Raw genomic sequence first — 24,392 nt, forward strand, 5'->3', positions numbered from 1 at the left:
GTTTAGCAAGGGAGTAGCCCTAATATGCGGTCTATAAATAGTCTCTTGTACTTGTTATTATATATCACCAAAATAATACAAACCTAATTACCCCGTGGACGTAGGTTGTACACCGCAACCGAACCACGTAAAATTCTCGTGTTCTTTATCGCTTTGATTTCTTGTTCGTGTGTGCCTTTTGTTCCTAACATAACCTGCAAAAAGAAACATATCATATTATGTGACATAAGTATATGTTTTTAAATCAATGACAGATAAAAACACGGGTTTAAGAGTTCACCGTCTGTGGCGATTCAAGAGCTGCCCTTGATGCAGTGGATAGGTTTCCCTACAAGAAACAAAAATAAATAATACGAAATGGTAAAAAAAATCTTCGTTAGAAGTCTTAACTATAAGAATTAAGATCAATATATAAACGAATTAACGAACATTTAATATTCTAAGAGATTATTGTCACACCCGGCCCTGAGCGGCGGAAACAGCCGGGCGCGCGCGAGTGGGGATTGATAATTAAGCACGGGCCATTGCAAACATTCAAAGTAAGATTTTCATTGCGCATAAAATGTTTAATACAAATACATTACATTGTTTAAAAATTACATAAAAACATCCAAGTATAAAAACTGTTGAAGATTTCCACGCCGTATCCCCTTGCGCGGCGGGAACAACCACGCGCATCGAAGGGATAGAACTAAAATCTTCCAAAAAGCTAGTTTTAGATGTTCAGCGTGAGGTGCTCTAAGTGTGACTCCATGCGCTACCTAGTTATCTCCTGAAAGACACGTAAAAACATTTGAATCAGTATAAACTGAGTGAGTTCACAAGTTTTAGTAACTTGATAAATCGTATTGCATCATAATCTTGATAAAAATCATTCTGAAACATAATTCTGATAGCATCATTAAAACACATGCTTGGTAAAACATAGTTCTATCAACACATTCTGATAAAATCGTCCCGCGGGTTACGCGCGAACATTTCTGGGAACTGTGCTCGTCTGTGTAAGTGGCGCTGCCACTACGAGCGAAACAAATAATACCGTCCCGCGGGTTACGCGCGGACACATCTGAAAAACCGTGCTCGTCTAAGTGGCGCTGCCACTACGAGCGAATAATACCGTCCCGCGGGTTACGCGCAGACGTTGTGCCGGAAAACAAGGCGCTCGTCCATGCAAAGAGGCGCGACCCCTACGAGCGGGCTCAAACCCATAGTACTGCCCCATGACCATACTAGGCACTCGTCCATGCAAAGAGGTGCGACCCCTACGAGTGGGTGGATCAAACCAGCAGTCCCTACCCTTAGAGTTCCAATGGTAAAGTGATCACTTACTCGAGTTCTAGCGCACATACATCGAAAACCTTAGATAACCGTTCGCATTGCTCATTATGAAATATAATTTAAACACATAATCGCTTGCATAGCTTGTAAGTATACCATGATAAAACATTATTTAAGTACGTGTCCCTCGCCCCGAAAACAGTTTAAAAACAGTGAAAACAGCGAGAATAGGGGCTGTGAGACTCACCTGTGGTTCTTGTTAAGGGATTAATCGAGATTCGGGTTTTCTTGGTGTTGGCCTCGGAATTGAAGGTCTAGAATGCGATTAAATAACAAGAAGTATATATATTAAGATCAAGAATTAGGAGAATATAAGGGTTGGAAAGCAGATCTCAAGGTTATATTCTTGGCTTACCTGGTAACAGGATCGGAAACGAAAACAACGGATGCTTGGGAGATGATTAGTGCAAGTTGCAGTTCTTAAAAGAGAAGTTTGAAGTGTGTTTTGGGTGATAGTTTAGGTTACATATTTATAGGCAAACTCAAGGGAACACAATCCCTTGCTTTAGGGAATTGTAATCTTTTCATATCTAGGTGTAATGATGATAAGGTATGGAAATTATTATTATTTATTTAAAAGTGGAGTAGTGGATAAAAGATTTTGATTTGATTTGGTCAGGATATGCAGGTCTGGGGTTGGTGAGAATAGGGTGGCTGACAGTTGACTTTTCATGTTACAGTGTGCTTTTTCAGGTACTTTTGTCCGTGTACAGTAAAAAGTGGAAAATCTCTGAAACACGCTACTGTTTCCTTTTGGGCGGGAGTAATCTCCTTACGTCTGGAGAATAGACTAAGTGTTCTGTGCGTATCACTTTGTGCGCATAGCTTTCTGCGTGAAGGACATTTCTTTGCTGCGGGTAGGTGCGTAACCTTCTCGCAGTTAGGACATTGAGTTTCATTTGTAGATTCTCCAGGTGGCCTTGGTATTTCAACATAGTGATCAGTTATGTTGAAGTCAATTGGAGCTTCAGACAAACTAGCTCTCAATGTTCCCGCCATGCGGGGAGGTTAGTTCCCTTCCGCACGCGCATAAACGATTTAGGATGCACCCGCCTTAGCATCATGCGGGATGGTCAACCCATTAGACAACATAACGTTAAGGTACATGAAAACATAAAGCCAAAACATTCGCGCATGGCGCATATAACATATGCCCACGCTGGTTCTTAACATGGCGCGCTCGCGCAGGGCGCACATAACAATTACCTAATATTTAGGTTGATTACTTGGTTTAAGGGATTGGGAATTTACCGGGTGTCACATTCTCTCCCTGTTAAGCAAATTTCGTCCCGAAATTTAGGAGATGTTGCTGGCAGAAGCCATGCTCTGAAAGAGGTGTGGGTATTTCTTGCGTATTTGATCTTCTCTTTCCCAAGTGAATTCAGGCCCACGCCTTGATTTCCATTGAACCTTTACTAACTTGATTTTGCTTCTGCGCAACTTTTGTTCCTTCCAACCGGTTACTGCTATAGGTTCTTCTACGAAGTGCAGCTGTTTGTCGATGTGAATTTCTTCCAACGGCAAAATCAACGTTTCGTCAGATAAGCACTTTTTGAGGTTGGACACATGTAACGTATGATGAACTCCACTGAGTTCGGCGGGTAAACGGAGTTTATAAGCAACCGGACCGATCCTTTCCAGGATCTCAAATGGTCCAATGTAGCGCGGATTCAACTTTCCTCGCTTGCCGAAACGGGGGACTCCTTTCCATGGAGAGACTTTCAAAAGTACTCTATCCCCTACTTGAAACTCCAACGGTTTCCTTCGCACATCTGCGTAGCTCTTCTGTCTGTCGCGCGCTGTCTTAAGGCGATCCCGTATCTGAAAAATCTTGTCTGTTGTTTCTTGGATCAATTCTGGACCAGTCATTTGCTTGTCACCCACTTCAGCCCAGCACAGTGGGGATCTACACTTGCGCCCATACAAAGCTTCAAACGGCGCAGCCTTGAGGCTTGTGTGATAGCTGTTGTTGTAAGAAAATTCAACCAATGGGAGATGAGTATCCCAGCTACCTCCGAAATCGATCGCGCACGCGCGTAGCATATCTTCCAATGTCTGGATTGTTCGCTCGCTTTGCCCATCCGTTTGAGGATGATAAGCTGTACTCATATCAAGGCGAGTACCTAGAGCTCCTTGTAACGATCTCCATAACCTTGATGTGAACCGACTATCTCTATCAGAAATGATGGACACTGGGACTCCATGTTTTGAAACTACTTCTCGAATATACAATCGGGCTAACTTTTCCATCTTATCGGTTTCCTTGATCGGCAGGAAGTGCGCTGACTTAGTTAGCCGATCCACAATAACCCAGATCGTGTCGTAACCCCCAGGTGTCCTTGGCAATTTGGTGATGAAGTCCATAGAGATTTGTTCCCACTTCCACATGGGAATTTCTGGCTGTTGAAGCAACCCTGATGGTTTCTGGTATTCAGCCTTTACCTTCGAACACGTCAGGCACTTACTGACATACGTCGCGATGGCGCCTTTAAGATTGGGCCACCAATACAGCGCTTTAACATCTTGGTACATCTTGTCTGTGCCAGGATGTACGGAATACCGCGTCTTGTGAGCTTCGTTTAATACTTGCTCGCGCAATCCTCCCTTGAGAGGGACCCATATGCGGTTAGCAAAATACCGAGTGTCGTTCTCTTTGAGCTCCAAATCCTTAATCATACCCCCAAGGGATTCGTTTTTAACAAACTCTGGTTTCAAGGCTTCTTGCTGAGCGTCTCGGATGCGGGTAGAGAGATCTGCGCGAATGGTCAACCTTAGAGCCTTGACTCGTAGCGTTTTTATTCGCTCCTTCCTACTTAGCGCGTCTGCTACCACATTCGCCTTTCCAGGGTGGTACTTAATTTCACAATCATAATCATTCAACAACTCCACCCATCTTCGTTGCCTCATGTTTAAATCCTTTTGATCAAATATATGTTGAAGGCTCTTGTGATCCGTAAAGATTATACACTTTGTACCATAGAGGTAATGGCGCCAAATCTTTAGCGCGAAGACAACCGCTCCAAGTTCCAGATCATGCGTTGTGTAGTTCTTTTCATTGGTCTTGAGTTGGCGCGAGGCATACGCTATGACTTTGTCTCGCTGCATAAGGACACATCCGAGTCCCTGATGTGAAGCGTCGCAGTAAACGACGATGTCATCCGTCCCCTCGGGTAAAGACAAAATTGGCGCACTACATAATTTCTGTTTTAACATTTGAAATGCCGCTTCCTGATTTTCGCCCCAAACAAACTTCTTGTCTTTCTGAGTTAGCGCGGTCAGTGGTAGAGCTATCTTGGAGAAATTCTCAATGAAGCGTCGATAGTAGCCAGCTAGTCCTAGGAATTGCCTCACCTCAGTTGGGGTTTTTAGCGCTTCCCAGTTTTCGATGGCCTTGACTTTGGAAGGATCAACGTGTATTCATTTCTCGTTTACAACGTGACCGAGAAAATGAACTTCTCTAAGCCAAAACTCGCACTTGGAAAACTTCGCATACAACTTTTCTTTCCTCAACAATTCCAAAATCAATCTCAGGTGTTGCTCATGCTCGGCCTTGGTCCGAGAGTAAATCAGAATATCATCTATAAACACAATCACAAACTTGTCCAAGTATGGTTTGCACACGCGGTTCATCAGATCCATGAACACAGCCGGCGCATTAGTTAGCCCGAAAGGCATCACTAAGAACTCATAATGGCCGTATCTAGTTCGGAAGGCTGTTTTCGGCACATCTTCCTCATGGACCCTAAGTTGGTGGTATCCTGACCGTAGATCTATCTTCGAATAATAACTGGATCCCTGCAACTGGTCAAATAAGTCGTCAATCCTCGGTAAGGGGTACCGATTCTTGACTGTCAGCTTGTTCAGCTCCCTATAGTCAATACACATCCGGAAAGAACCATCCTTCTTCTTAACAAACAGTACTGGAGCTCCCCAAGGTGAAAAGCTTGGGCGTATGAAACCCTTATCCAATAGTTCCTGTAACTGATTGGATAGCTCTTGCATCTCAGATGGAGCTAATCGATAAGGCGCTCGAGCTACTGGCGCAGCTCCTGGGACTAAATCAATACGAAATTCGACTTGTCGCGGCGGCGGTAATCCGGGCAAATCTTCAGGGAAAACTTCTGGAAATTCGCGCACTACTGGTAAGTCTTCAATTCTTCGCTCATCTCCTTTCTTCTCTACTACATGCGCCAGGAAGGCGTAGCACCCTTTCCTTAGGCACTTGCGCGCTTTTAGGCACGAAATTAGTTTCGTCGCAACTCCCCTTCTTTCCCCTTGAATCACCAAGGTTTCTCCGTTCAACAGTGGGACCCGAACCTGCTTCTCATGGCAAATAACTTCCGCGTGGTTCTCGACTAACCAATCCATACCTACCACAATGTCAAAACTTCCCAAGTCTATTGGCAACAAATTAATATTGAACCCGTGACCTCCCATGACTATTACACATTGTTCAGTTCTTTCGTTCGCGCATAACTGCCTACCATTGGCTAGTTCTATAGTATAAGGCGTGTCTAGCCTACTGCTTGCTAGGCCTAGGGAGTTTTTAAACTCAGCTGATATAAAACTTAGGTCAGCGCCAGTATCAAATAAAACAGATGCAAAATGGCCGTTAAGCAAAAACGTACCGGTTACCACATTCGGCTCTTCTTTAGCTTCGCCCGCGCCGATCACAAAAGCTCTTCCGCGAGCTTGGTTTCCCTTTTGCGGGCAATCCCGACTAAAATGCCCTGGCTTCCCGCATGCGTAGCAGTTGTCGCTCGCTCCAGCTTCTCTGACACGGCAATTCATCGTCTTGTGCCCTGGTCTGCCACATTTGGCACATTCGATTCTTGCGCATTCACCCTCGTGGTGATACTTGCATTTGTTGCACCATGGGCGAGGCCCGCTGTATCCTTTCCTTGATGGCTCCGCGGCTTGGATCGCGTAAGCCCTTACGCTCTCCTGCTTCTTGAACGGTGGTTGCTTGGAGTCGGACCCTCGGTGGTGAGAGTTCCACTTCCTCTTGGGATCAGAGGTTCGCTGCTCGATTCCGCGCGTAGTTAACATACCCGCACGGACCGTATCCCTTGTAAGGGTGATGGCCCGCGCTACCGCCTCATCAAAGGTTGGAGGCGCTGCGGCGTTGAGCGGAACCCTAACAACAGGAGGTAACCCAAAGATATACCTCTCGATCTTCTTTTCCTCCGTGTTTGCCATGTCTGGCACCAACTGGCAAAGCTCGTTGAACCGGTTGTTGTAGGCGTCGATATCCGTTCCTACCATGGTGTGGTTCCAGAATTCCTGCTGCAGACTCTGGATTTCTGCGCGAGAGCAGAACTTTCTCATCATCATCTCCTTCAGCTCCTCCCAGGTTTTGTGAAGAGCAACTTCTCGCCCCAAGGTCTTCACTTGAAGCTTCCACCAAGATGAAGCTGCTTCTTGGAACATGCAGGTCGCGTAAAGGACCTTCTGGTTCTCACTACATCCGCTAATGGAGAGAACTGTCTCCATCTTGTCAATCCAGTTGTAGAGCCCAATGGCCCCTTCGGTACCCTTGAATGGCCAAGGCTTACAGGCCATGAATGTCTTGTAGGAGCATCCTTTGTCCAAGGCTCCTGATTCGGGTTCTGGGGTCTCATTCTGACGACCCTGACTTGATTCGGCCTTGCTGGCCTCATGTGTCGCGATCACTTGCGCGATTATTTCCGCGAGTTCCTCGGGTGTCATGGTAATTCCCTTGGCTTTAGTTGGAGGCATTCTCGCTTTAAAAGAGAATGAAAATATATTAAACTTAGCGCATTTACTCTGAGCACATAATGTTCTTTATCTTTATTCATTAGACACTGTGTGACCCGTGTTCCTAAGTGTGTGTATAGTTTCTTTTGAAAATATTTTTTTTGAAAAATATTTCATGCGATTCCCCAACGGTTATAGTCTAGGTTAAAACTTCTTTTCCTAGTTCGCTATAACCAGTGCTCTGATACCAATCTGTCACACCCGGCCCTGAGCGGCGGAAACAGCCGGGCGCGCGCGAGTAGGGATTGATAATTAAGCACGGGCCATTGCAAACATTCAAAGTAAGATTTTCATTGCGCATGAAATGTTTAATACAAATACATTACATTGTTTAAAAATTACATAAAAACATCCAAGTATAAAAACTGTTGAAGATTTCCACGCCGTATCCCCTTGCGCGGCGGGAACAACCACGCGCATCGAAGGGATAGAACTAAAATCTTCCAAAAAGCTAGTTTTAGATGTTCAGCGTGAGGTGCTCTAAGTGTGACTCCATGCGCTACCTAGTTATCTCCTGAAAGACACGTAAAAACATTTGAATCAGTATAAACTGAGTGAGTTCACAAGTTTTAGTAACTTGATAAATCGTATTGCATCATAATCTTGATAAAAATCATTCTGAAACATAATTCTGATAGCATCATTAAAACACATGCTTGGTAAAACATAGTTCTATCAACACATTCTGATAAAATCGTCCCGCGGGTTACGCGCGAACATTTCTGGGAACTGTGCTCGTCTGTGTAAGTGGCGCTGCCACTACGAGCGAAACAAATAATACCGTCCCGCGGGTTACGCGCGGACACATCTGAAAAACCGTGCTCGTCTAAGTGGCGCTGCCACTACGAGCGAATAATACCGTCCCGCGGGTTACGCGCAGACGTTGTGCCGGAAAACAAGGCGCTCGTCCATGCAAAGAGGCGCGACCCCTACGAGCGGGCTCAAACCCATAGTACTGCCCCATGACCATACTAGGCACTCGTCCATGCAAAGAGGTGCGACCCCTACGAGTGGGTGGATCAAACCAGCAGTCCCTACCCTTAGAGTTCCAATGGTAAAGTGATCACTTACTCGAGTTCTAGCGCACATACATCGAAAACCTTAGATAACCGTTCGCATTGCTCATTATGAAATATAATTTAAACACATAATCGCTTGCATAGCTTGTAAGTATACCATGATAAAACATTATTTAAGTACGTGTCCCTCGCCCCGAAAACAGTTTAAAAACAGTGAAAACAGCGAGAATAGGGGCTGTGAGACTCACCTGTGGTTCTTGTTAAGGGATTAATCGAGATTCGGGTTTTCTTGGTGTTGGCCTCGGAATTGAAGGTCTAGAATGCGATTAAATAACAAGAAGTATATATATTAAGATCAAGAATTAGGAGAATATAAAGGTTGGAAAGCAGATCTCAAGGTTATATTCTTGGCTTACCTGGTAACAGGATCGGAAACGAAAACAACGGATGCTTGGGAGATGATTAGTGCAAGTTGCAGTTCTTAAAAGAGAAGTTTGAAGTGTGTTTTGGGTGATAGTTTAGGTTACATATTTATAGGCAAACTCAAGGGAACACAATCCCTTGCTTTAGGGAATTGTAATCTTTTCATATCTAGGTGTAATGATGATAAGGTATGGAAATTATTATTATTTATTTAAAAGTGGAGTAGTGGATAAAAGATTTTGATTTGATTTGGTCAGGACATGCAGGTCTGGGGTTGGTGAGAATAGGGTGGCTGACAGTTGACTTTTCATGTTACAGTGTGCTTTTTCAGGTACTTTTGTCCGTGTACAGTAAAAAGTGGAAAATCTCTGAAACACGCTACTGTTTCCTTTTGGGCGGGAGTAATCTCCTTACGTCTGGAGAATAGACTAAGTGTTCTGTGCGTATCACTTTGTGCGCATAGCTTTCTGCGTGAAGGACATTTCTTTGCTGCGGGTAGGTGCGTAACCTTCTCGCAGTTAGGACATTGAGTTTCATTTGTAGATTCTCCAGGTGGCCTTGGTATTTCAACATAGTGATCAGTTATGTTGAAGTCAATTGGAGCTTCAGACAAACTAGCTCTCAATGTTCCCGCCATGCGGGGAGGTTAGTTCCCTTCCGCACGCGCATAAACGATTTAGGATGCACCCGCCTTAGCATCATGCGGGATGGTCAACCCATTAGACAACATAACGTTAAGGTACATGAAAACATAAAGCCAAAACATTCGCGCATGGCGCATATAACATATGCCCACGCTGGTTCTTAACATGGCGCGCTCGCGCAGGGCGCACATAACAATTACCTAATATTTAGGTTGATTACTTGGTTTAAGGGATTGGGAATTTACCGGGTGTCACAATTATTACTTTCTACCTGATTTTCCATTAATATTGCAGTATGTATCAACCTCCCAACTCCTAGATTTGTTTCATCCTGCAAACGTGTCAAAAATAACGATTTGAAGTTTGAACAAAGCGAATAATAATCTTGACCACGTAATACAGTCCTGCTTCAATGCAATCATATTCAGCTTACTCTCCTGCAAACCAAGAAATTATTAAAACATGACAAGCAACATAGAGAGACATAGTTAAGGTCACAAAGGCAGGATAAGAACCGCGCACCAGAGTGTAAACCTTGTTATGTATAGATTGAACATCCTCAGTAAACAATTGCGCCTTTCCACGTAACGCTGACACCTATTAACATTTTTAATAAATTATTCCATACATCAAATATTAATGTAACCTTCAGCTTATCAATTTCATACCTCTTCTTTCGTAGAAGTAGTAATTTCGGCAACCTCATCTAAATTACAATCGACACGATCGATTCTTGAAGATATATGCCGTTTCGTAGCCTAAAAACATAATATTAACCGACAATTCATTAAACGTATCATTAAAAATAATAACATAATACCGCAAGTGACGAGTTGACAGTGTCAAGTTCTTTAGCTACAGATTTTGTTGCATCAGATAAACTACGTCTCGTAGCAAACATCATATCCGGAAATTTCCAACCCTGCGAGATCAAATAAGTGAAAATAGCAAAAAAAAAAAAAAAAAAAATGTAGCAAATATTAAAATTAACAGCAGCCTCTAGTTATTACCTTCCACCAAACATACCCGTATCCTGCAGCAGCAACAATGATGATGATACCATATTTGTTAGTAGTGTCTGCATTACAGAAATCTATAATAAATAAAAACCAATCAAGCTAGAAAATAAAACTGCAATGAAAGGTTGTTTCAAGTTTCAACTTCATGCATAACAAAGTAAAATAAAAATCCTCCAGTCGAAGTGATGACGGTAACAGATCTATTTGATGCTATTAGTTGCAACTCCTGCCTTAGCATGTTGATCTGTTTACAGAAAATAAAAAGCGACCGGTAATGCACGTTAGAAGTATAAAGAAATGAGCATATAATACACGAAAATTTACCATATCATAGAGTTGTCAAACCTGTGCCAACAATGAGTCATTGAGCGGTTTCGGATTTGAAGTGGATTTCTCATCATTTGTCAAAATCTTAAGTGCCTAAACAAAGTGACAGTCATAAAACCTTAAATGACCAAATAATTGTACATAAATTATAAAGTATAATAATCTTAAACATAGAACAGGTTACAGTAAATTAGCTAGAAAAAGAACTACTTACCTTAGAAGTACCGGAACATAAACCATGAAATGTGGACATGAGACCTTCTTTTGCAAGAACTGACCCTACAAGGCCTACAAATAGAGTGATGCATTCAGCAAGACTGTCTTTTTGGCTTACCAATGGCACAAATCGGTGACATTTAGGAGTGCAAACGAGCCGAGCCGCTCATCAATAAAAAGCTTGAAATTAGCTGAGCCTGAACCTCAAATAAAGCTCGTTTAGTTATCGAGCCTGAGCTCGAGCCTTGTGTATTTTTAAGTGTTACCTCTTCGGGACTTGTATGTATTAGTTTTGCACTACACAATCGAGCTTAAGCTGACCTTTGGCTCGTTTAAAGGTACTACACGAGCTCGAGCGGAGCTTCGGCTCGTTTAAATTTTTTCTCAAAATACATGAAAAGTATTAATAACATATATAAATTAATAAATAAATAATAAAAGAGCAGAGCCAGAGCTTGAAAAAAAATTAAAAGCCGGGCTCGAGCTTTAAGAAAAAACCTCGAAATGAGACGAGCTCGAACTCGAGCTCTCGTAAGTTAAAACGATCCGAGCTCAAGCTCAGCTCGTTTACACCCCTAGACCGGCACGGTAAGTGGTCAAACTCGGTCAAATAGGTAAAAAATGGTTTTTAAAAATTGGACCTCTTTTTAAGTTTTTTTTTTTATTTTAATTTATTAAAAGGCAATCAGACCTTGGTTTTCACGTTGATTTCTTCCATTTACGTTTATTTGTTTATATTTGAAGTATTTATGTGAACAAACTTATAGATACATATACTATACATGTATATAATTTTAAAATTCAAGTCCGGGACCCCATTAATCCTAATCCAATTACAATTTACTAACTGCAGCAGGCTATCAGTTCGTGTCTTAATGTGCTTAACAGGTTAGAGACGGCGTGATTAATACAAGTTTCAAACATGAAAACGGCTCTTTTAACAAATGACTATAGTGGTTTGAGCATGACAGTTATGCGTTTTATGTACCAAAAAAGAGAAATAATGTACTCGAACGGTCTTAATTTCAATTCTTTTTAAAAATGTATAAAATTGCATGGCGCACTTTTTTACTAAACAGGTCTTATCGCGTCTAAACGGTGCCCATTATGACGGCCGTCTGCTAACAATTACAACTTTCATGAATCAGATTAACTAGAAACTTAACCATGCATTAAAAACTAACGTCACATGAAACTATTATGAACTGATCTTTATGTTGTATAATAATTAAGTTAACAAGAAGTTAATACCTGCTCCGATAAATAACGTCAGATTAAGAGCCATTAATGTCAAAATCGATTAAGCAAAAGAAATCAAGGGTTGGTTTATCTTCGCCGGAGGTATGTTATAATGACTTGGAGAACAAGAAATGCTGACTCGGATTTCTTGGAGAACAAACCCTATTATTCAATATTTTTTTGTTCTTTGATATTTTTTTAATCTTTTTTGGAAAATTACATTTTTAAGCCCAATATCCGTAGCCCGTCATAAGCCCAAATTTATTATTCTGTCCAGTTTAAATTTTGGCATTTATTTATGGTGAAAAATTACGAGTTTGGTATATCTACTTGTTTTATAATTCATCATTTGAGAATTAATAAATATTTCTTTTCTCAAATTAACTTTCATATGTATCTATTTAAAAATTAATGTTTATATATATATATATATATATATATATATATATATATCTTAGTATATTAATACAACTAGTTTTAGAGCATGTGGGATTCACGGGATGCTTAAATGAAACACAATTAAGCTATATAGATTAAATGATTATTTTTTTATAAAAAAATCTAAGGTTTTATCAAATTATATAAGTTCAAATTAACCCGATATACAAAATGGTTCTACAAGTTCAAATTATATTTTCTAATGGAATATTGATACAAATACGTGGTTTATTCTCACACAATTTCTCCATAATCACTAAAAAGAGCACATAGTGATTTTAGAAGTTGTACTTATACTTTTTAATGGTTTAATGAATTCTAACAAAAATGATAAGATGTTTTATTATGGATGACATTAAAAAGGATCATGTATAAACTTAGCGTGGATAAAGCACCCTTTTGCATTACAGTTTCGAAAGATATGGATGAAAACTCCGTGGATCCATGGAGGTTTAATGGATATGTGAGAATAAAATTGCATTGCATTCAAAAAATTTTCTTGTCTTATTATCTTAGCCTCTTAGGCATATAAATATCGTTTATTGAGTTTTACTAATCAGAACATTCATTCGAGTTAAAGCAGACTATATGGAACAAGTATAAAAAAAGTGTATGGAAATTGATTTAAATGTAGATATTATTTTATTAAAGATATAAATGTTTTGATTATATTGACATAAATATTCGTATATCTTTAATCCTTATAATTTAGGCAATTAGTTATTTGATTAAAGTATGGATTGATATGCTTTGATTACATTTACATAAATATGTTTTTACTAAAAATAAAAGTATAGTTTGAGCAGGAAATTTGTGCTATCAATGAATCTTCAAGTGACGTGTTTCTCCAGTTATTTTCTTTTATTAAAACAGATAAATAGATAAAACACAAAAATATGTCTGTTTAATAATTTACATTATTGAAATGTTATAATGATACTTGTATTATTTTAAGTCTTATATAGCAGTGTTTATTTTCTTTAATGTGGTTAATCATAAAAATAATATACTCATATATATTTTCTCTGTCTCAAAAGCATTAGAAGTAAAACTGATAATAACTTATATTATGTAAATTCAAAATCTTGTCGTGTTTGTATATCCAAGCCGAATACTTGGTGAATAACAAGTTTCGTTAAAGCGAATGTTTTGAGTCTTTTGACAATTGTGTTGACTCTATGGATGACAATCGTGTTGATATAGCGTGTTTTGAATTAATGATACTCATGTCAAAGAGAATGTTTTGAGTCTTTTGACAATCATGCTGTTATGGTTAGTTTTGAGTCGACTTTAACACAATAACCCAAACATGATTTGTCTACCTTATCACCTATGAAGTCAAAACATTATGCAATGTTGTAATTAAGTTGTTAGCTCGTTAAATGTATCATAAAATCATAGATATCAACCAAATAAATATGTTAAATATTAAGGCATTTCTTTTGATTCCAAAATTTACAGCCATGGAGGTCTCATAAATAACCACATACATAACTTGCATCTAAGTCAATAGCCTTAAGTTGTTTTAACTATGTAACAGTTTAACACGAATTTCATTACACGATAATCAAGCATTACTAAAGTATATATGATTATTAGTTCAAGAACTCAGAAAGCATACAAGCATTATAAAGTACTTGAAAACAAAAAAAAAAGGAAACATTAACTTATTATCACAACCTTGCTATCATACACAACCCGAATCATTTTAATCACACGATAAAAGAGTTCATATGGCATAGTTCAACAACAGCAGCATCATTCCATACTTTGTTTGTCTTCTAAAGTTCCAACACCAGGTCTGATAAAAAGCCATCAAACAATGGGTCAGATATAATATACCAAGAAACCATATAAGTTATAACAACCTTATTTAGACCATCTATCTTAAATATATATAAACGAAACATTTAAAAGCTCTCTGTTTGCACCATACATTTTCTCAGGCCACCAGATTGTTTATTTGTAAATGGAGGCTTCTCATGAATTTGACCCGAATTTACGGGTATTGGTCTCACCAAACCCAGATAGCCCTTAAACGGGTTATAACATCTCGTTAAATTAAAAATTAATCTCACCAAATATTTGATGTAAAAATCCTATAAAATAGGGATATACTAAAAATTAATATCCGATTTAAAAAAAAGATATTATTTATAATTAAGAAACAATTTTATAATAAAAAAATATGCGGGTCATGGGTCACCAAATCCAGATAACTTTTAAATGAGTTATAATATATCATTTATTTGTGAAACCCTTTCATTATCTAACCCCAAGTATATTATTAACTTTCTTACAACAAAGAAAATTAAAATCCAAAAAATAAATACTATAAAGCGAAAAAATGTAAAGCAACCCCCCCTGGTAATACGGTGGATAAAACCTAGTATTAATATATTATAGTACTTACAGTCTGCGTCAGATTTGATCCAGCATTCTCTATTCCCATTTGAATCACTAGCACCACATGTCATGTTGCTTCTTATGTTGTTTGCATTCTTTTTAGAAACATCTTTATCAGGAAACATAGGCATGTCTTCTCCATACAGCATTTGGTTTCTTTTTTTGTATCCTTCGTCGTTCGCAGAGGTGCTGTTCATTATAAACTTGGAACGGTCTTGAGATTTTGTGGTGCTTTCAGGATGGACTTTTCGATGGAATAGTTGCAGGATCTGCAAGTCTTACATTCAAGATTAGCAACTTAAATTTAACAGTTTCGTGTCATATAATGCAACTTACCGCAGACCATCAAGTGAAAGTTTTTAACAGTTTTCCATCTAACAACCTTTAAGGTGTGATTACCAACTATTAAGTGTTTGGTTAAACAAATTCTGCTTCTTATTATTTAATTGTTTATGGAACTAATAATTAGTTGCATGATACTTGTAAAGAACTTGCTCATTTTTAACATAATTTGATATACCTTTTAATCACACTACACCAGAACCTCTGCCTTTTTCTTGAAAATGTTTTTATTTTTTTTATTTTTTTTTTGTGTGTCAATTTATCTATTAGTTCCTTGGATAATCATGAAACAGTACTCTTGGTGGTGGTCCATTTCTTACATATAACATTTTTTTGGACTAGTTTATGTAATCACAGGTTTTTTTTTTTAAAGAAATGATAAAAAGTTATACTTGCTTAAATGGCCGCCAACAAATACACCAACTCCAATAGCTAAATTAGTGCAATAAGAGGTCATAATTCATGACACGTCAAGAACTTGACACAAAAATAGTCAGGTTTAGGGCTGTCATGTTTAGAGTGTACGTTTACTAAACGGATTGACTTGTCAACCCGTTTAAAATTTAAACTAAAAAAATAAAAACTATAACTTAGAAGTTCAATGCCTACCTGTTTACAACTTTATTGTAACCCACCAATCCATTTACAACCTGCCAGCCCGTTTGACCTGTTTTGATAAGTGGTTTAAACGGGTCGTATCGGGGTTACATGGTTTAAGTGTGTCTAGATTACTGTATCTGTATTTTAACACAAATAAATATGCATGTCATATTTGGGTTCATCAATTTCAACCCGCCAACCCAACACCATTTCCAACCTTACTACAAGTTATACAAATCTTAAACGAACATACCTTATTCAGTTTCTTATCAGCTGAAGCGGTGTCCATGGTTCCGCCAGAACCTTTTCTTCCTTTAAGTATCTTTTTCATCAACTGAACCGCAGACTTTTCACCGTCTTTCTCCTTAAGTTTTTCAACCCGGTTACATTTATTCCCATTACTCTCTTCAGTCAGTTTAGTTTTCTGAAACAACTCACCTAGTGATGTCCTATGCTCTTTCTTCCCACTAGTTGTTTCGGGCAGCCCAACGGTTGACCCAAACAGATAACCCTGAAGTGGGCAAGCACCCGACCCATACTCGCCTTCAGAAGCTTCTAAAGGCTTCCCACTAAGCGTAATCGTGCTTCCGTGGCTGCTTCTTCCATTACTAACATAACTGTTTCTCCCAGATGAATCTTCTTCTTTCCCTTCAGCAATCAACACCTTTTCCAGCTCATCATTAATGAACTGCAGTTCATTTTCGGTTGCTTCGGTTTCTTTTTCCATTATGTATTCAACTGATGTGGAGAAAGTAGGCGTTGCGGGATCACTAGTGACCGGATCGTTGCCAAGTGTCCCTATTGCAAGAAATCCATGAAAAAGTTCAGAAAGTGCTGCAGAGGATTCTTCCTCCATGTGATCATCATCTGCGCTCACGGCTTCTAGGCACGCAAACGACCTTCGAATCTGGTTTTCGCGTGATTTGTTGGAGTGTTTGGTGTAGTAGTTTGACTTTGGATAATAATCAAAGTCATCAAGTGATGGTTGTCCCATTAAACAAGTGCATGGGTTCCCTGCAAACAACAATTACAAAAAATTTAAAATAATTTCACTAAATCAAGAAAATATATCTATATCTATATTTTCTAATAAAAAGCTACAAGTTTTGCCACTTGTCACTCCCACATTAAACCTCACCATTTTTCATAAATTTATAATAGTAAAATAATATTTACCATTCTTAAAACTTATGCTTCAAAATTTGTTAATTTAGTATTTACTTCCTATTTTTTTCAAATATTTCATATTTATAATAATCTTTTACTTTAAATTTGTTTTAAAGACTATTGTACGACGACTGTGTATATCGATTATTTATTAAATATTGTATTTTCAAAATGTAACATATAAACATATACCTGTAGTAAACTCTTTCAACGGCTCTCCGTTTCGAAACTTACGGTGCATCCAATCTAGCAACTGTCATGTTAGCATGCAAGCATGATCACTTGATCAGTCACAAAAGAGTTACATTGTTATATTGTATTGATGATATGCGAGAAAATTAAAACTTACCTTCATCTTTTTAGTTGTAACTCAGCTTCTGACAAGAATGAGGAAGAAAAATATGGTTTCATATGTTAATATGATGTGGTGAAGGTCAATTTAGTTGCTGGTGAATACAAACATGAGGAAAATAACAAAGATTTGGTTGTATACTTGTGTAAAGATCAAATATTGGCCCATTGGTATTTGGTTAGTAATCTTTGGGCCAACAAGGTGTTTCAGATTTGCTTACATTTGCCATGTGCCATAGTCTTTATCATACAACATTCAGTCAATTTTTTCTGTTTATTATTCATGTTCATACCTATTTACCTGGTGTTATATGATTGAGATGTGACACATGATTTCCTTTTGGCCTTCATTTTAACTGCTTACGTGTTAAGTTTGAAAACCTTACAATTAGATAAGTAGTTGGCCCAGACAACATACCCATCGAGGTGTGGAAGTGTCTGGGGGAGGAAGGAGTCATGTGGTTAACTACTCTGTTCAATAGTATTCTCAAATCAGGTAAGATGCCAGACCAGTGGAGGAGCAGCGTTGTAGTTCCTATCTATAAGAACAAAGGAGACGCCCAATGTTGTGGTAACTACCGAGGAATCAAACTACTAAGTCATACTATGAAGCTATGGGAAAGAGTGATTGAGGTTAGACTTAGACGAGAAACTCAGGTCACGGTCAACCAATTTGGCTTCATGCCGGGGCGTTCCACCACAGAGGCAATACACCTTATAAGAAGATTAATGGAAAAGTATAGGGAGAAGAAGCGTGATCTACATATGGTGTTTATTGACTTAGAAAATGCCTACGACAGTGTGCCACGACAGGTGCTCTGGGAGTGCTTGGAGAGTAGAAGAGTACCCAGGAAATACATAGAGATAATTATGGATATGTATACCAGGAGTGAAACAAATGTCCGTGCGCCAGTGGGGGATACTGATTTCTTTCCTGTAGAAGTAGGTCTTCACCAGGGGTCAGCGTTGAGCCCGTTTCTTTTTGCAGTAGTCTTGGATGAGTTGTCAAAGTCGATTCAGGGGACTCTCCCGTGGTGCATGATGTTCGCAGACGATATTGTGTTACTTGCTGAGAAAAAACAAGATCTAAACATGAGGCTTGAGGAGTGGCGAACAACCTTAGAGACAAAAGGTTTAAAGATTAGCCGATCTAAGACGGAGTACCTCCACTGTGATTTTGGTGGGATAAACGACAATGAAGACGCACAGATCACATTGAAGGGCAGGTGGTCCCGCAGGTAACGAAGTTCAAGTATTTAGGTTCATTTGTACAGGGCGATGGGGAATTAGACAGTGATGTGACCCACCGAGTTCAGGTAGGATGGTGTAGATGGAAAGCAGCCACAGGTATATTGTGCGACAAGAGTTTCCCGACTAAACTAAAGGGATAGTTCTATAGGGTGGCAGTTAGACCTGCAATGCTATATGGAACAGAATGTTGGGCCATCAAGAAGGCACAAGTGCGGAAGTTGGAGGTAGCAGAAATGAGAATGCTACGTTGGATGTGTGGGCACACAAGGCTAGACCGAATAAGAAACGGTGTGTTTCGCGAGAGATTAGGGGTGGCGAACATAGCAGACAAGATAAGAGAGTGGAGATTGAGATGGTTTGGACATGTAAAAAGAAGACAGACGACGAATCCTGTTAGATCCGTAGAAAACATTACTATAGAGGGGAGGAGGGGTAGAGGACGACCGAAATTGACTTGGGATGAGAGGATTAGGCATGATTTCATAGACCTAAACCTCTCCGAGGACATGGTTGAGGATAGGAATTCGTGGAGAAGTAGAATTAAAGTTAAGGATTTTTAGAGAGAATTGAATACCTTAGGGCTTAGACTTAACTTATTTAGGTCACATACCATAACGGTATTTCCCTTACATATATTATTATTATAATTATTATTAGCTTTTATATAGCTGCTAAACTGTGATCTTATTATTAATATTATTATAATTAGTAGTAGTTTTTATATAACGGTTAAACTTTGATTTCCTTTATTTCCTTTATTATTAGCTTCTATTTTGCTTCATACACATGTACTTAGAGCCGAGGGTCTCTCTGGAAGCCACCTCTTTATTCCTTTGGATAGAGGTACGGTGTGCCTACATCCCACCCTCCCCAGACCCTACTTATAGCTTTGCTGTCGGTGGGATTTTACTAGGCATGATTGATTGATTGATTGATTGACAATTAGATAAGTAGTGTTATGTAATAAGAACTTGAAATGAAGTTAGCATATGTGAAGCAACCGAATGCCGGCAATTGGTGATATGAAGCCGATCTAAGAGTGTAGAATAATGACCCCCCCCCCCCTCCCGGTTGATGTGTAATTATTATTGATCAACTATATATAAGAGTACGATGAGATAAATATAAGGAACATAACGAGATACAATCTCCTATGGTAACCGAATAATAATCAAACTTTAATAATATATTTTATTATATTCTCTAATAAAGAGTTAGTATACTTCTACTTGGACTAGCTAAAGAGAGAAAACAAAGTAGAAAATGGCCCAAGCATTAAAAAAAATCGAGCGAGAGTCACAGGGTGCATAAGTAGTGTACAGAAAGACTTGACGAGCCGGATCATGGGAAAACACCATAGGCTCGGATAATAGCGAATTCCCCCCCCCCCCCCAATTTTAGCGATTTCATAATCTTCTTTTTAAATTTAAAATGCGTAAATCACCAACTGACTTAACTTACGCGTATATTTGTGTCCTTAATTTCAGTACTTATTTGAGAATTTGCAATTTAAAAAATTTGACAATACTTGACAAATATACAAGTATTGAAACTATCGACTAAACAAGTGTTGAGAATTGAAAGGCTAAAAATTGTATATTGATTTATACTTTTTACAATAGAATAAGTTCATAATAAATAGTTGAATACAAATAATGCATTAAAGGAAATGAATAAGATTGGAAATTCTCTTGATTTGTCTAACGGTTCATAATTGGCAATCTTCAATGGCTGACATGATCTCAAAAAGATGGAAATTATTATTTGGCTGATCTTTTTATTTTTCTAATACTCCCCCTCAAGTTGAATAGTGGGATCTCCAATATTCAACTTGTCAAGACATGTGCTGAAGATTCTTTCGTTGACGGCTTTGGTTAGTATATCTGCTAGCTGGTCTTCTGATCGGATGAATGGAAGTTCTATAATCCTTGCTTCAAGTTTTTCTTTGATGATGTTCCTATCGACCTCCACGTTGTAACATCCTAAAATTTATAATGTTGAATAAAGAAAGTTATGTTAGTGATTTCGCGTTTTTAATTATTAATATCGGGTAGGAGCGGGTCATGGACTTGGATTAATTGAGTTAGGATAAATGAGAATGGGATTTCAGGGATATAAATACCCCCAAAATCCCAAAATATCTCATTTCTCACCAAACTCCACACACACTCCACACACTCCTCAAAACACACACATAACCGACCGAGATCCGAAGTCGAGACCCGAGATTTTGCTGGTAGATCTGAGTTGGAAAGGTAAGAACTAATCCCGCAAAGCTATTATTACTGAAAATGGTTAGGATTTGACGGGTTAATCGGACCCGAAACACAACTGCCCAAATCGGACCCCTAAAACGTCGATTTTAGGCCGATTTGATGGTTGGGATTTGTAGGCGCCGATCATACGATTCCGTGGGTACCAAAATCGAGTTATTTGGCTAAGAAACGAAGGAGTTATGGGCAAACAGATCTGCAGCGCGACAACTTCGCCTTCATCTGGGCAACTTCGCCTTCAAGCGATGAACTTCGCCTGCAAGCTAAGTTCGCCTGCTGAACTTCGCCTGCAAGCCAAGTTCGCCTGATGATAAGTTCGCCTGAAGCCAAGTTCGCCTGATGGCAACTTCGCTGAAATGATAACTTCGCCTAAAAGCCAAGTTCGCCTGAGGGTTAACTTCGCCTAAAAGCCAAGTTCGCCTGAGGTTTAACTTCGCCTAAAAGCCAAGTTCGCCTAAGGTTTAACTTCGCCTAAAAGCCAAGTTCGCCTGAGGTTTAACTTCGCCTAAAAGCCAAGTTCGCCTAAGGTTTAACTTCGCCTGAAGCCAAGTTCGCCTAAGGTTTAACTTCGCCTAAAGTGAAGTTCGCTTAGAAAATAAATTAAAAACCTAATGGAAAATGTGTTAAGACAGTTATCGAAAATAAAATTTTTCCAAGCTGACCTGGCAGCTTAACCCCAGCCAGGGGCTCTGCCCCTTGGACCCCGCTAGGGGCTGCCGCCCCTAGAACCCCGCTGCCAGGGGCGCTGCCCCCGGACCCCCGTTCGTTGTGGGTCATATATAGATAGAAATACAAAACGAGTAGTAGTAGTTAATTGATATGTGTAAATATTATACAGTTAGCCGAGCCCAGTTAAAGAAAGGAATTACGATCAACGGCGAACGTAACAGGATCCAGGTGAGTTTCTAGCCCCATTCCTTGTTATGTTTTCGGGGCTGTGTGCATACTTGATGTGTTGTTAATACATTTATCCTAAGTGATAAGTGTATGCCATATGTGATATATGTGATATGTATGAATGATTGCTTGATGGTTCGTGAACGATCTTCGGATATTGCACGTACTGTCAGGTTGTAACGTTATAAAGCCATATGCGATATATGTGATATGTATGAATGATTGCTTGATGGTTCGTGAACGATCTTCGGATATTGCACGTACTGTCAGGTTGCAACGTATAAATATGGCAAGTATGATATGTATGTTTATGTGTATGAACGTAATAAAGTTAATAAAAGAAGGAAATGACGGTTGTATGGTTACGAAAAGGGTACCAGACCCTAATAATATCTGTGATGTTAGGGACCAGACCCTCATAATATCTGTGATGTTAGGGACCAGACCCTTATAATATCTGTGATGTTAGGGACCAGACCCTAATAATATCTGTGATGTTAGGGACCAGACCCTCATAATATCTGTGATGTTAGGGACCAGACCCTTATAATATCTGTGACGTTAGGGACCAGACCCTTATAATATCTGTGATGTTAGGGACCAGACCCTTATAATATCTGTGACGTTAGGGACCAGACCCTTATAATATCTGTGAGGTTATAGGGCGAAAGGCTCTTTAAAACGTATGATTATGAATGTAAAGAAAGTATGTAAGTAAGAAAGAAAGTATGTAAGTAAGAATGAAGGTATGAGTACTTATGTGTGTATAAAAGAAAGTTATGAGGTTAAGTACGTATGTATGTAAGAAGGTGTTGTATAGTATTGTATGATTAACTAGAACTCACTCAGCGTAGCTGACTTTTAGTATGCACGCAGGTGAGTAGGTTGAGACAGCTGGCTTGAGTGGAGGACACATGGCAGAAGACTAAAGCCTGGCATCTGAAGATCTGATATGTTTTATAAGTTATGTTTTGATTTTGAAAGACAAGAGGAATGTTTTAAGACATGATTATGAATCGATATGTAATGTTTTATGAAAGTTTTATATTCCGCGTAAAGTTTTTAATTAACTCTGATATTTAGAACTGTGTTTATGAGTAAATCCAACACGAAAGTAGGGTTACCGGTAACGGGGCCTTACACACGTGCTTTGTACGATCGTGTTGGACATGATTTTTTGATATTTGTATTGCGGCCTTGTTGTCACACATGATACTACTAGCTTCGGTTTGTAGAAAACCTATTTCGGTCATGAGTTTACGTATCCATAGAACCTCTGTCACGCCGCGTGCAATTCCTCGAAATTCCGCTTCGGCACTCGATAATGCCACGACCTTCTTCTTTTTGCTTCTCCATGTTACTAAATTTCCACCAACTAGAGTGAAGTACCCGGATGTTGATCTTCCATTATCTTTGTCTCCTGCCCAGTCTGCATCAGTATACAGTTGCACTTTTAGGTGATTATTTTGTTGGAAGAGAACCCCATGGCCTGTTGTCCCTTTGAGATATCTGATAATTCTCCATACTACTTCCATGTGAGTATCTTGAGGTTGATGCATAAATTTGCTGACTACCCCCACTGCATATGCGATGTCTGGACGAGTATGTGAGACATAGATTAACTTTCCTACCAAGCGTTGGTATCTTTCTTTGTCTGCCAATTTCCCTCCTTGCATATGGAGTTTATGATTAACCATCATTGGCGTGTCGGCCGGTTTGCAGTCGATCACTCCTGTTTCTGCTAAAAGGTCAAGAATATATATTTTTTGACATATAAAAATACCCTTTTTAGATCTTAGTACTTCAATTCCAAGAAAGTACTTAAGCCTTCCTAAAACCTTCATTTCAAATTCTTTAAACAGATTTGCTTTCAACTTCTTCATTTCTTCATCTCTTCATCATCATTCCCTGTAATAATCATGTCATCAACATATATAATTAAACAAGTTATGAGTTTACCTCTTCGTTTAAGGAACAATGTATGATCAGAGTTGCTTTGTTGATCCGTATGTTCTCATTGCTAAGGAAAATCTGCCGAACCACGCTCGAGGAGATTGTTTAAACCCGTACAAAGATTTTTTTAATCGACATACTTCTTTTACTTTAAAGTTGGTTGTGAACCCAGGCGGAGCTTCCATGTAAACTTCTTCTTTTAATTCTCCATGTAGGAAGGCATTCTTTACATCAAATTGATGAAGAGGCCATCCTTCATTTGCAGTAATCGAAAAAAGTACCCTGATTGTGTTGATCTTGGCTACCGGAGAGAACGTCTCTGAGTAATCAATTCCGTATGTTTGGGTATATCCTTTGGCCACTAACCGTGCTTTGTACCTTTCAATGGTTCCATCTGGTTTATGTTTGATTGTGAAGACCCATCGGCATCCTACTGGTTTCTTTCCTGAAAGGAGGTCACATTTTTCCCATGTGTCATTTTTCATTAGTGCCTTCATTTCTGTTTGCATTGCATCCTTCCAGTTCTTTGATTTTAAGGCCTGTTCCATGGATGTTGGAATTTTTTCAGCGTATAGGGAAGAAACAAGGGCCTTAGCTTCTTCGGATAAGTTTCCTTCGACTATATTCACCATGGGATACTTAGAATTCTTGCTCTGTTTCTCTGGAGAGTAACGTTTAGGTGGGACTCCTCTGTTGGATCTTGGCGGTAAA

The 24,392-nt window shown here is 39.1% G+C and overlaps 2 protein-coding genes across 2 annotated transcripts; both read right to left on the bottom strand.

Moving 5' to 3' along the window:
- Nucleotides 1-83: 83 nt before the first annotated feature.
- LOC143589900 (uncharacterized) lies at nucleotides 84-12,049 on the bottom strand. The gene is made up of 12 exons (XM_077070528.1): nucleotides 12,016-12,049; nucleotides 10,763-10,836; nucleotides 10,567-10,641; nucleotides 10,392-10,465; nucleotides 10,213-10,276; nucleotides 10,023-10,124; nucleotides 9,871-9,960; nucleotides 9,687-9,799; nucleotides 9,636-9,639; nucleotides 9,474-9,533; nucleotides 281-328; nucleotides 84-194 (listed from the first exon to the last, which is right to left on the bottom strand). The coding sequence occupies exons 1-12, from the start codon at nucleotides 12,047-12,049 to the stop codon at nucleotides 84-86; spliced, it is 849 nt and encodes a 282-aa protein (XP_076926643.1).
- Nucleotides 12,050-14,188: 2,139 nt separating this feature from the next.
- On the bottom strand, nucleotides 14,189-17,681 carry LOC143589904 (protein LAZY 1-like). The gene is made up of 5 exons (XM_077070530.1): nucleotides 17,306-17,681; nucleotides 17,149-17,209; nucleotides 16,043-16,803; nucleotides 14,855-15,116; nucleotides 14,189-14,242 (listed from the first exon to the last, which is right to left on the bottom strand). The coding sequence occupies exons 1-5, from the start codon at nucleotides 17,309-17,311 to the stop codon at nucleotides 14,223-14,225; spliced, it is 1,110 nt and encodes a 369-aa protein (XP_076926645.1). The 5' UTR covers nucleotides 17,312-17,681; the 3' UTR covers nucleotides 14,189-14,222.
- Nucleotides 17,682-24,392: the final 6,711 nt, after the last annotated feature.

Source organism: Bidens hawaiensis, unplaced genomic scaffold, assembly GCF_021521415.1.
Source record: "Bidens hawaiensis isolate Kalapana, Puna unplaced genomic scaffold, B.hawaiensis_p1.1 tig00038014_1, whole genome shotgun sequence".
NCBI lineage: Eukaryota > Viridiplantae > Streptophyta > Magnoliopsida > Asterales > Asteraceae > Bidens > Bidens hawaiensis.

Coding starts and splice junctions, on each gene's coding strand:
- LOC143589900 (XM_077070528.1), bottom strand. CDS start 12,049: ATGGCTCTTAATCTGACGTTATTTATCGGAGCAG. Junction 10,466..10,566: donor ATGACTCATTGTTGGCACAG/GTTTGACAACTC, acceptor TTCTGTAAACAG/ATCAACATGCTAAGGCAGGA. Junction 9,961..10,022: donor CTGTCAACTCGTCACTTGCG/GTATTATGTTAT, acceptor TTATGTTTTTAG/GCTACGAAACGGCATATATC.
- LOC143589904 (XM_077070530.1), bottom strand. Junction 15,117..16,042: donor CTGATAAGAAACTGAATAAG/GTATGTTCGTTT, acceptor TAAGACTTGCAG/ATCCTGCAACTATTCCATCG. Junction 14,243..14,854: donor GATCAAATCTGACGCAGACT/GTAAGTACTATA, acceptor GCTTTTTATCAG/ACCTGGTGTTGGAACTTTAG.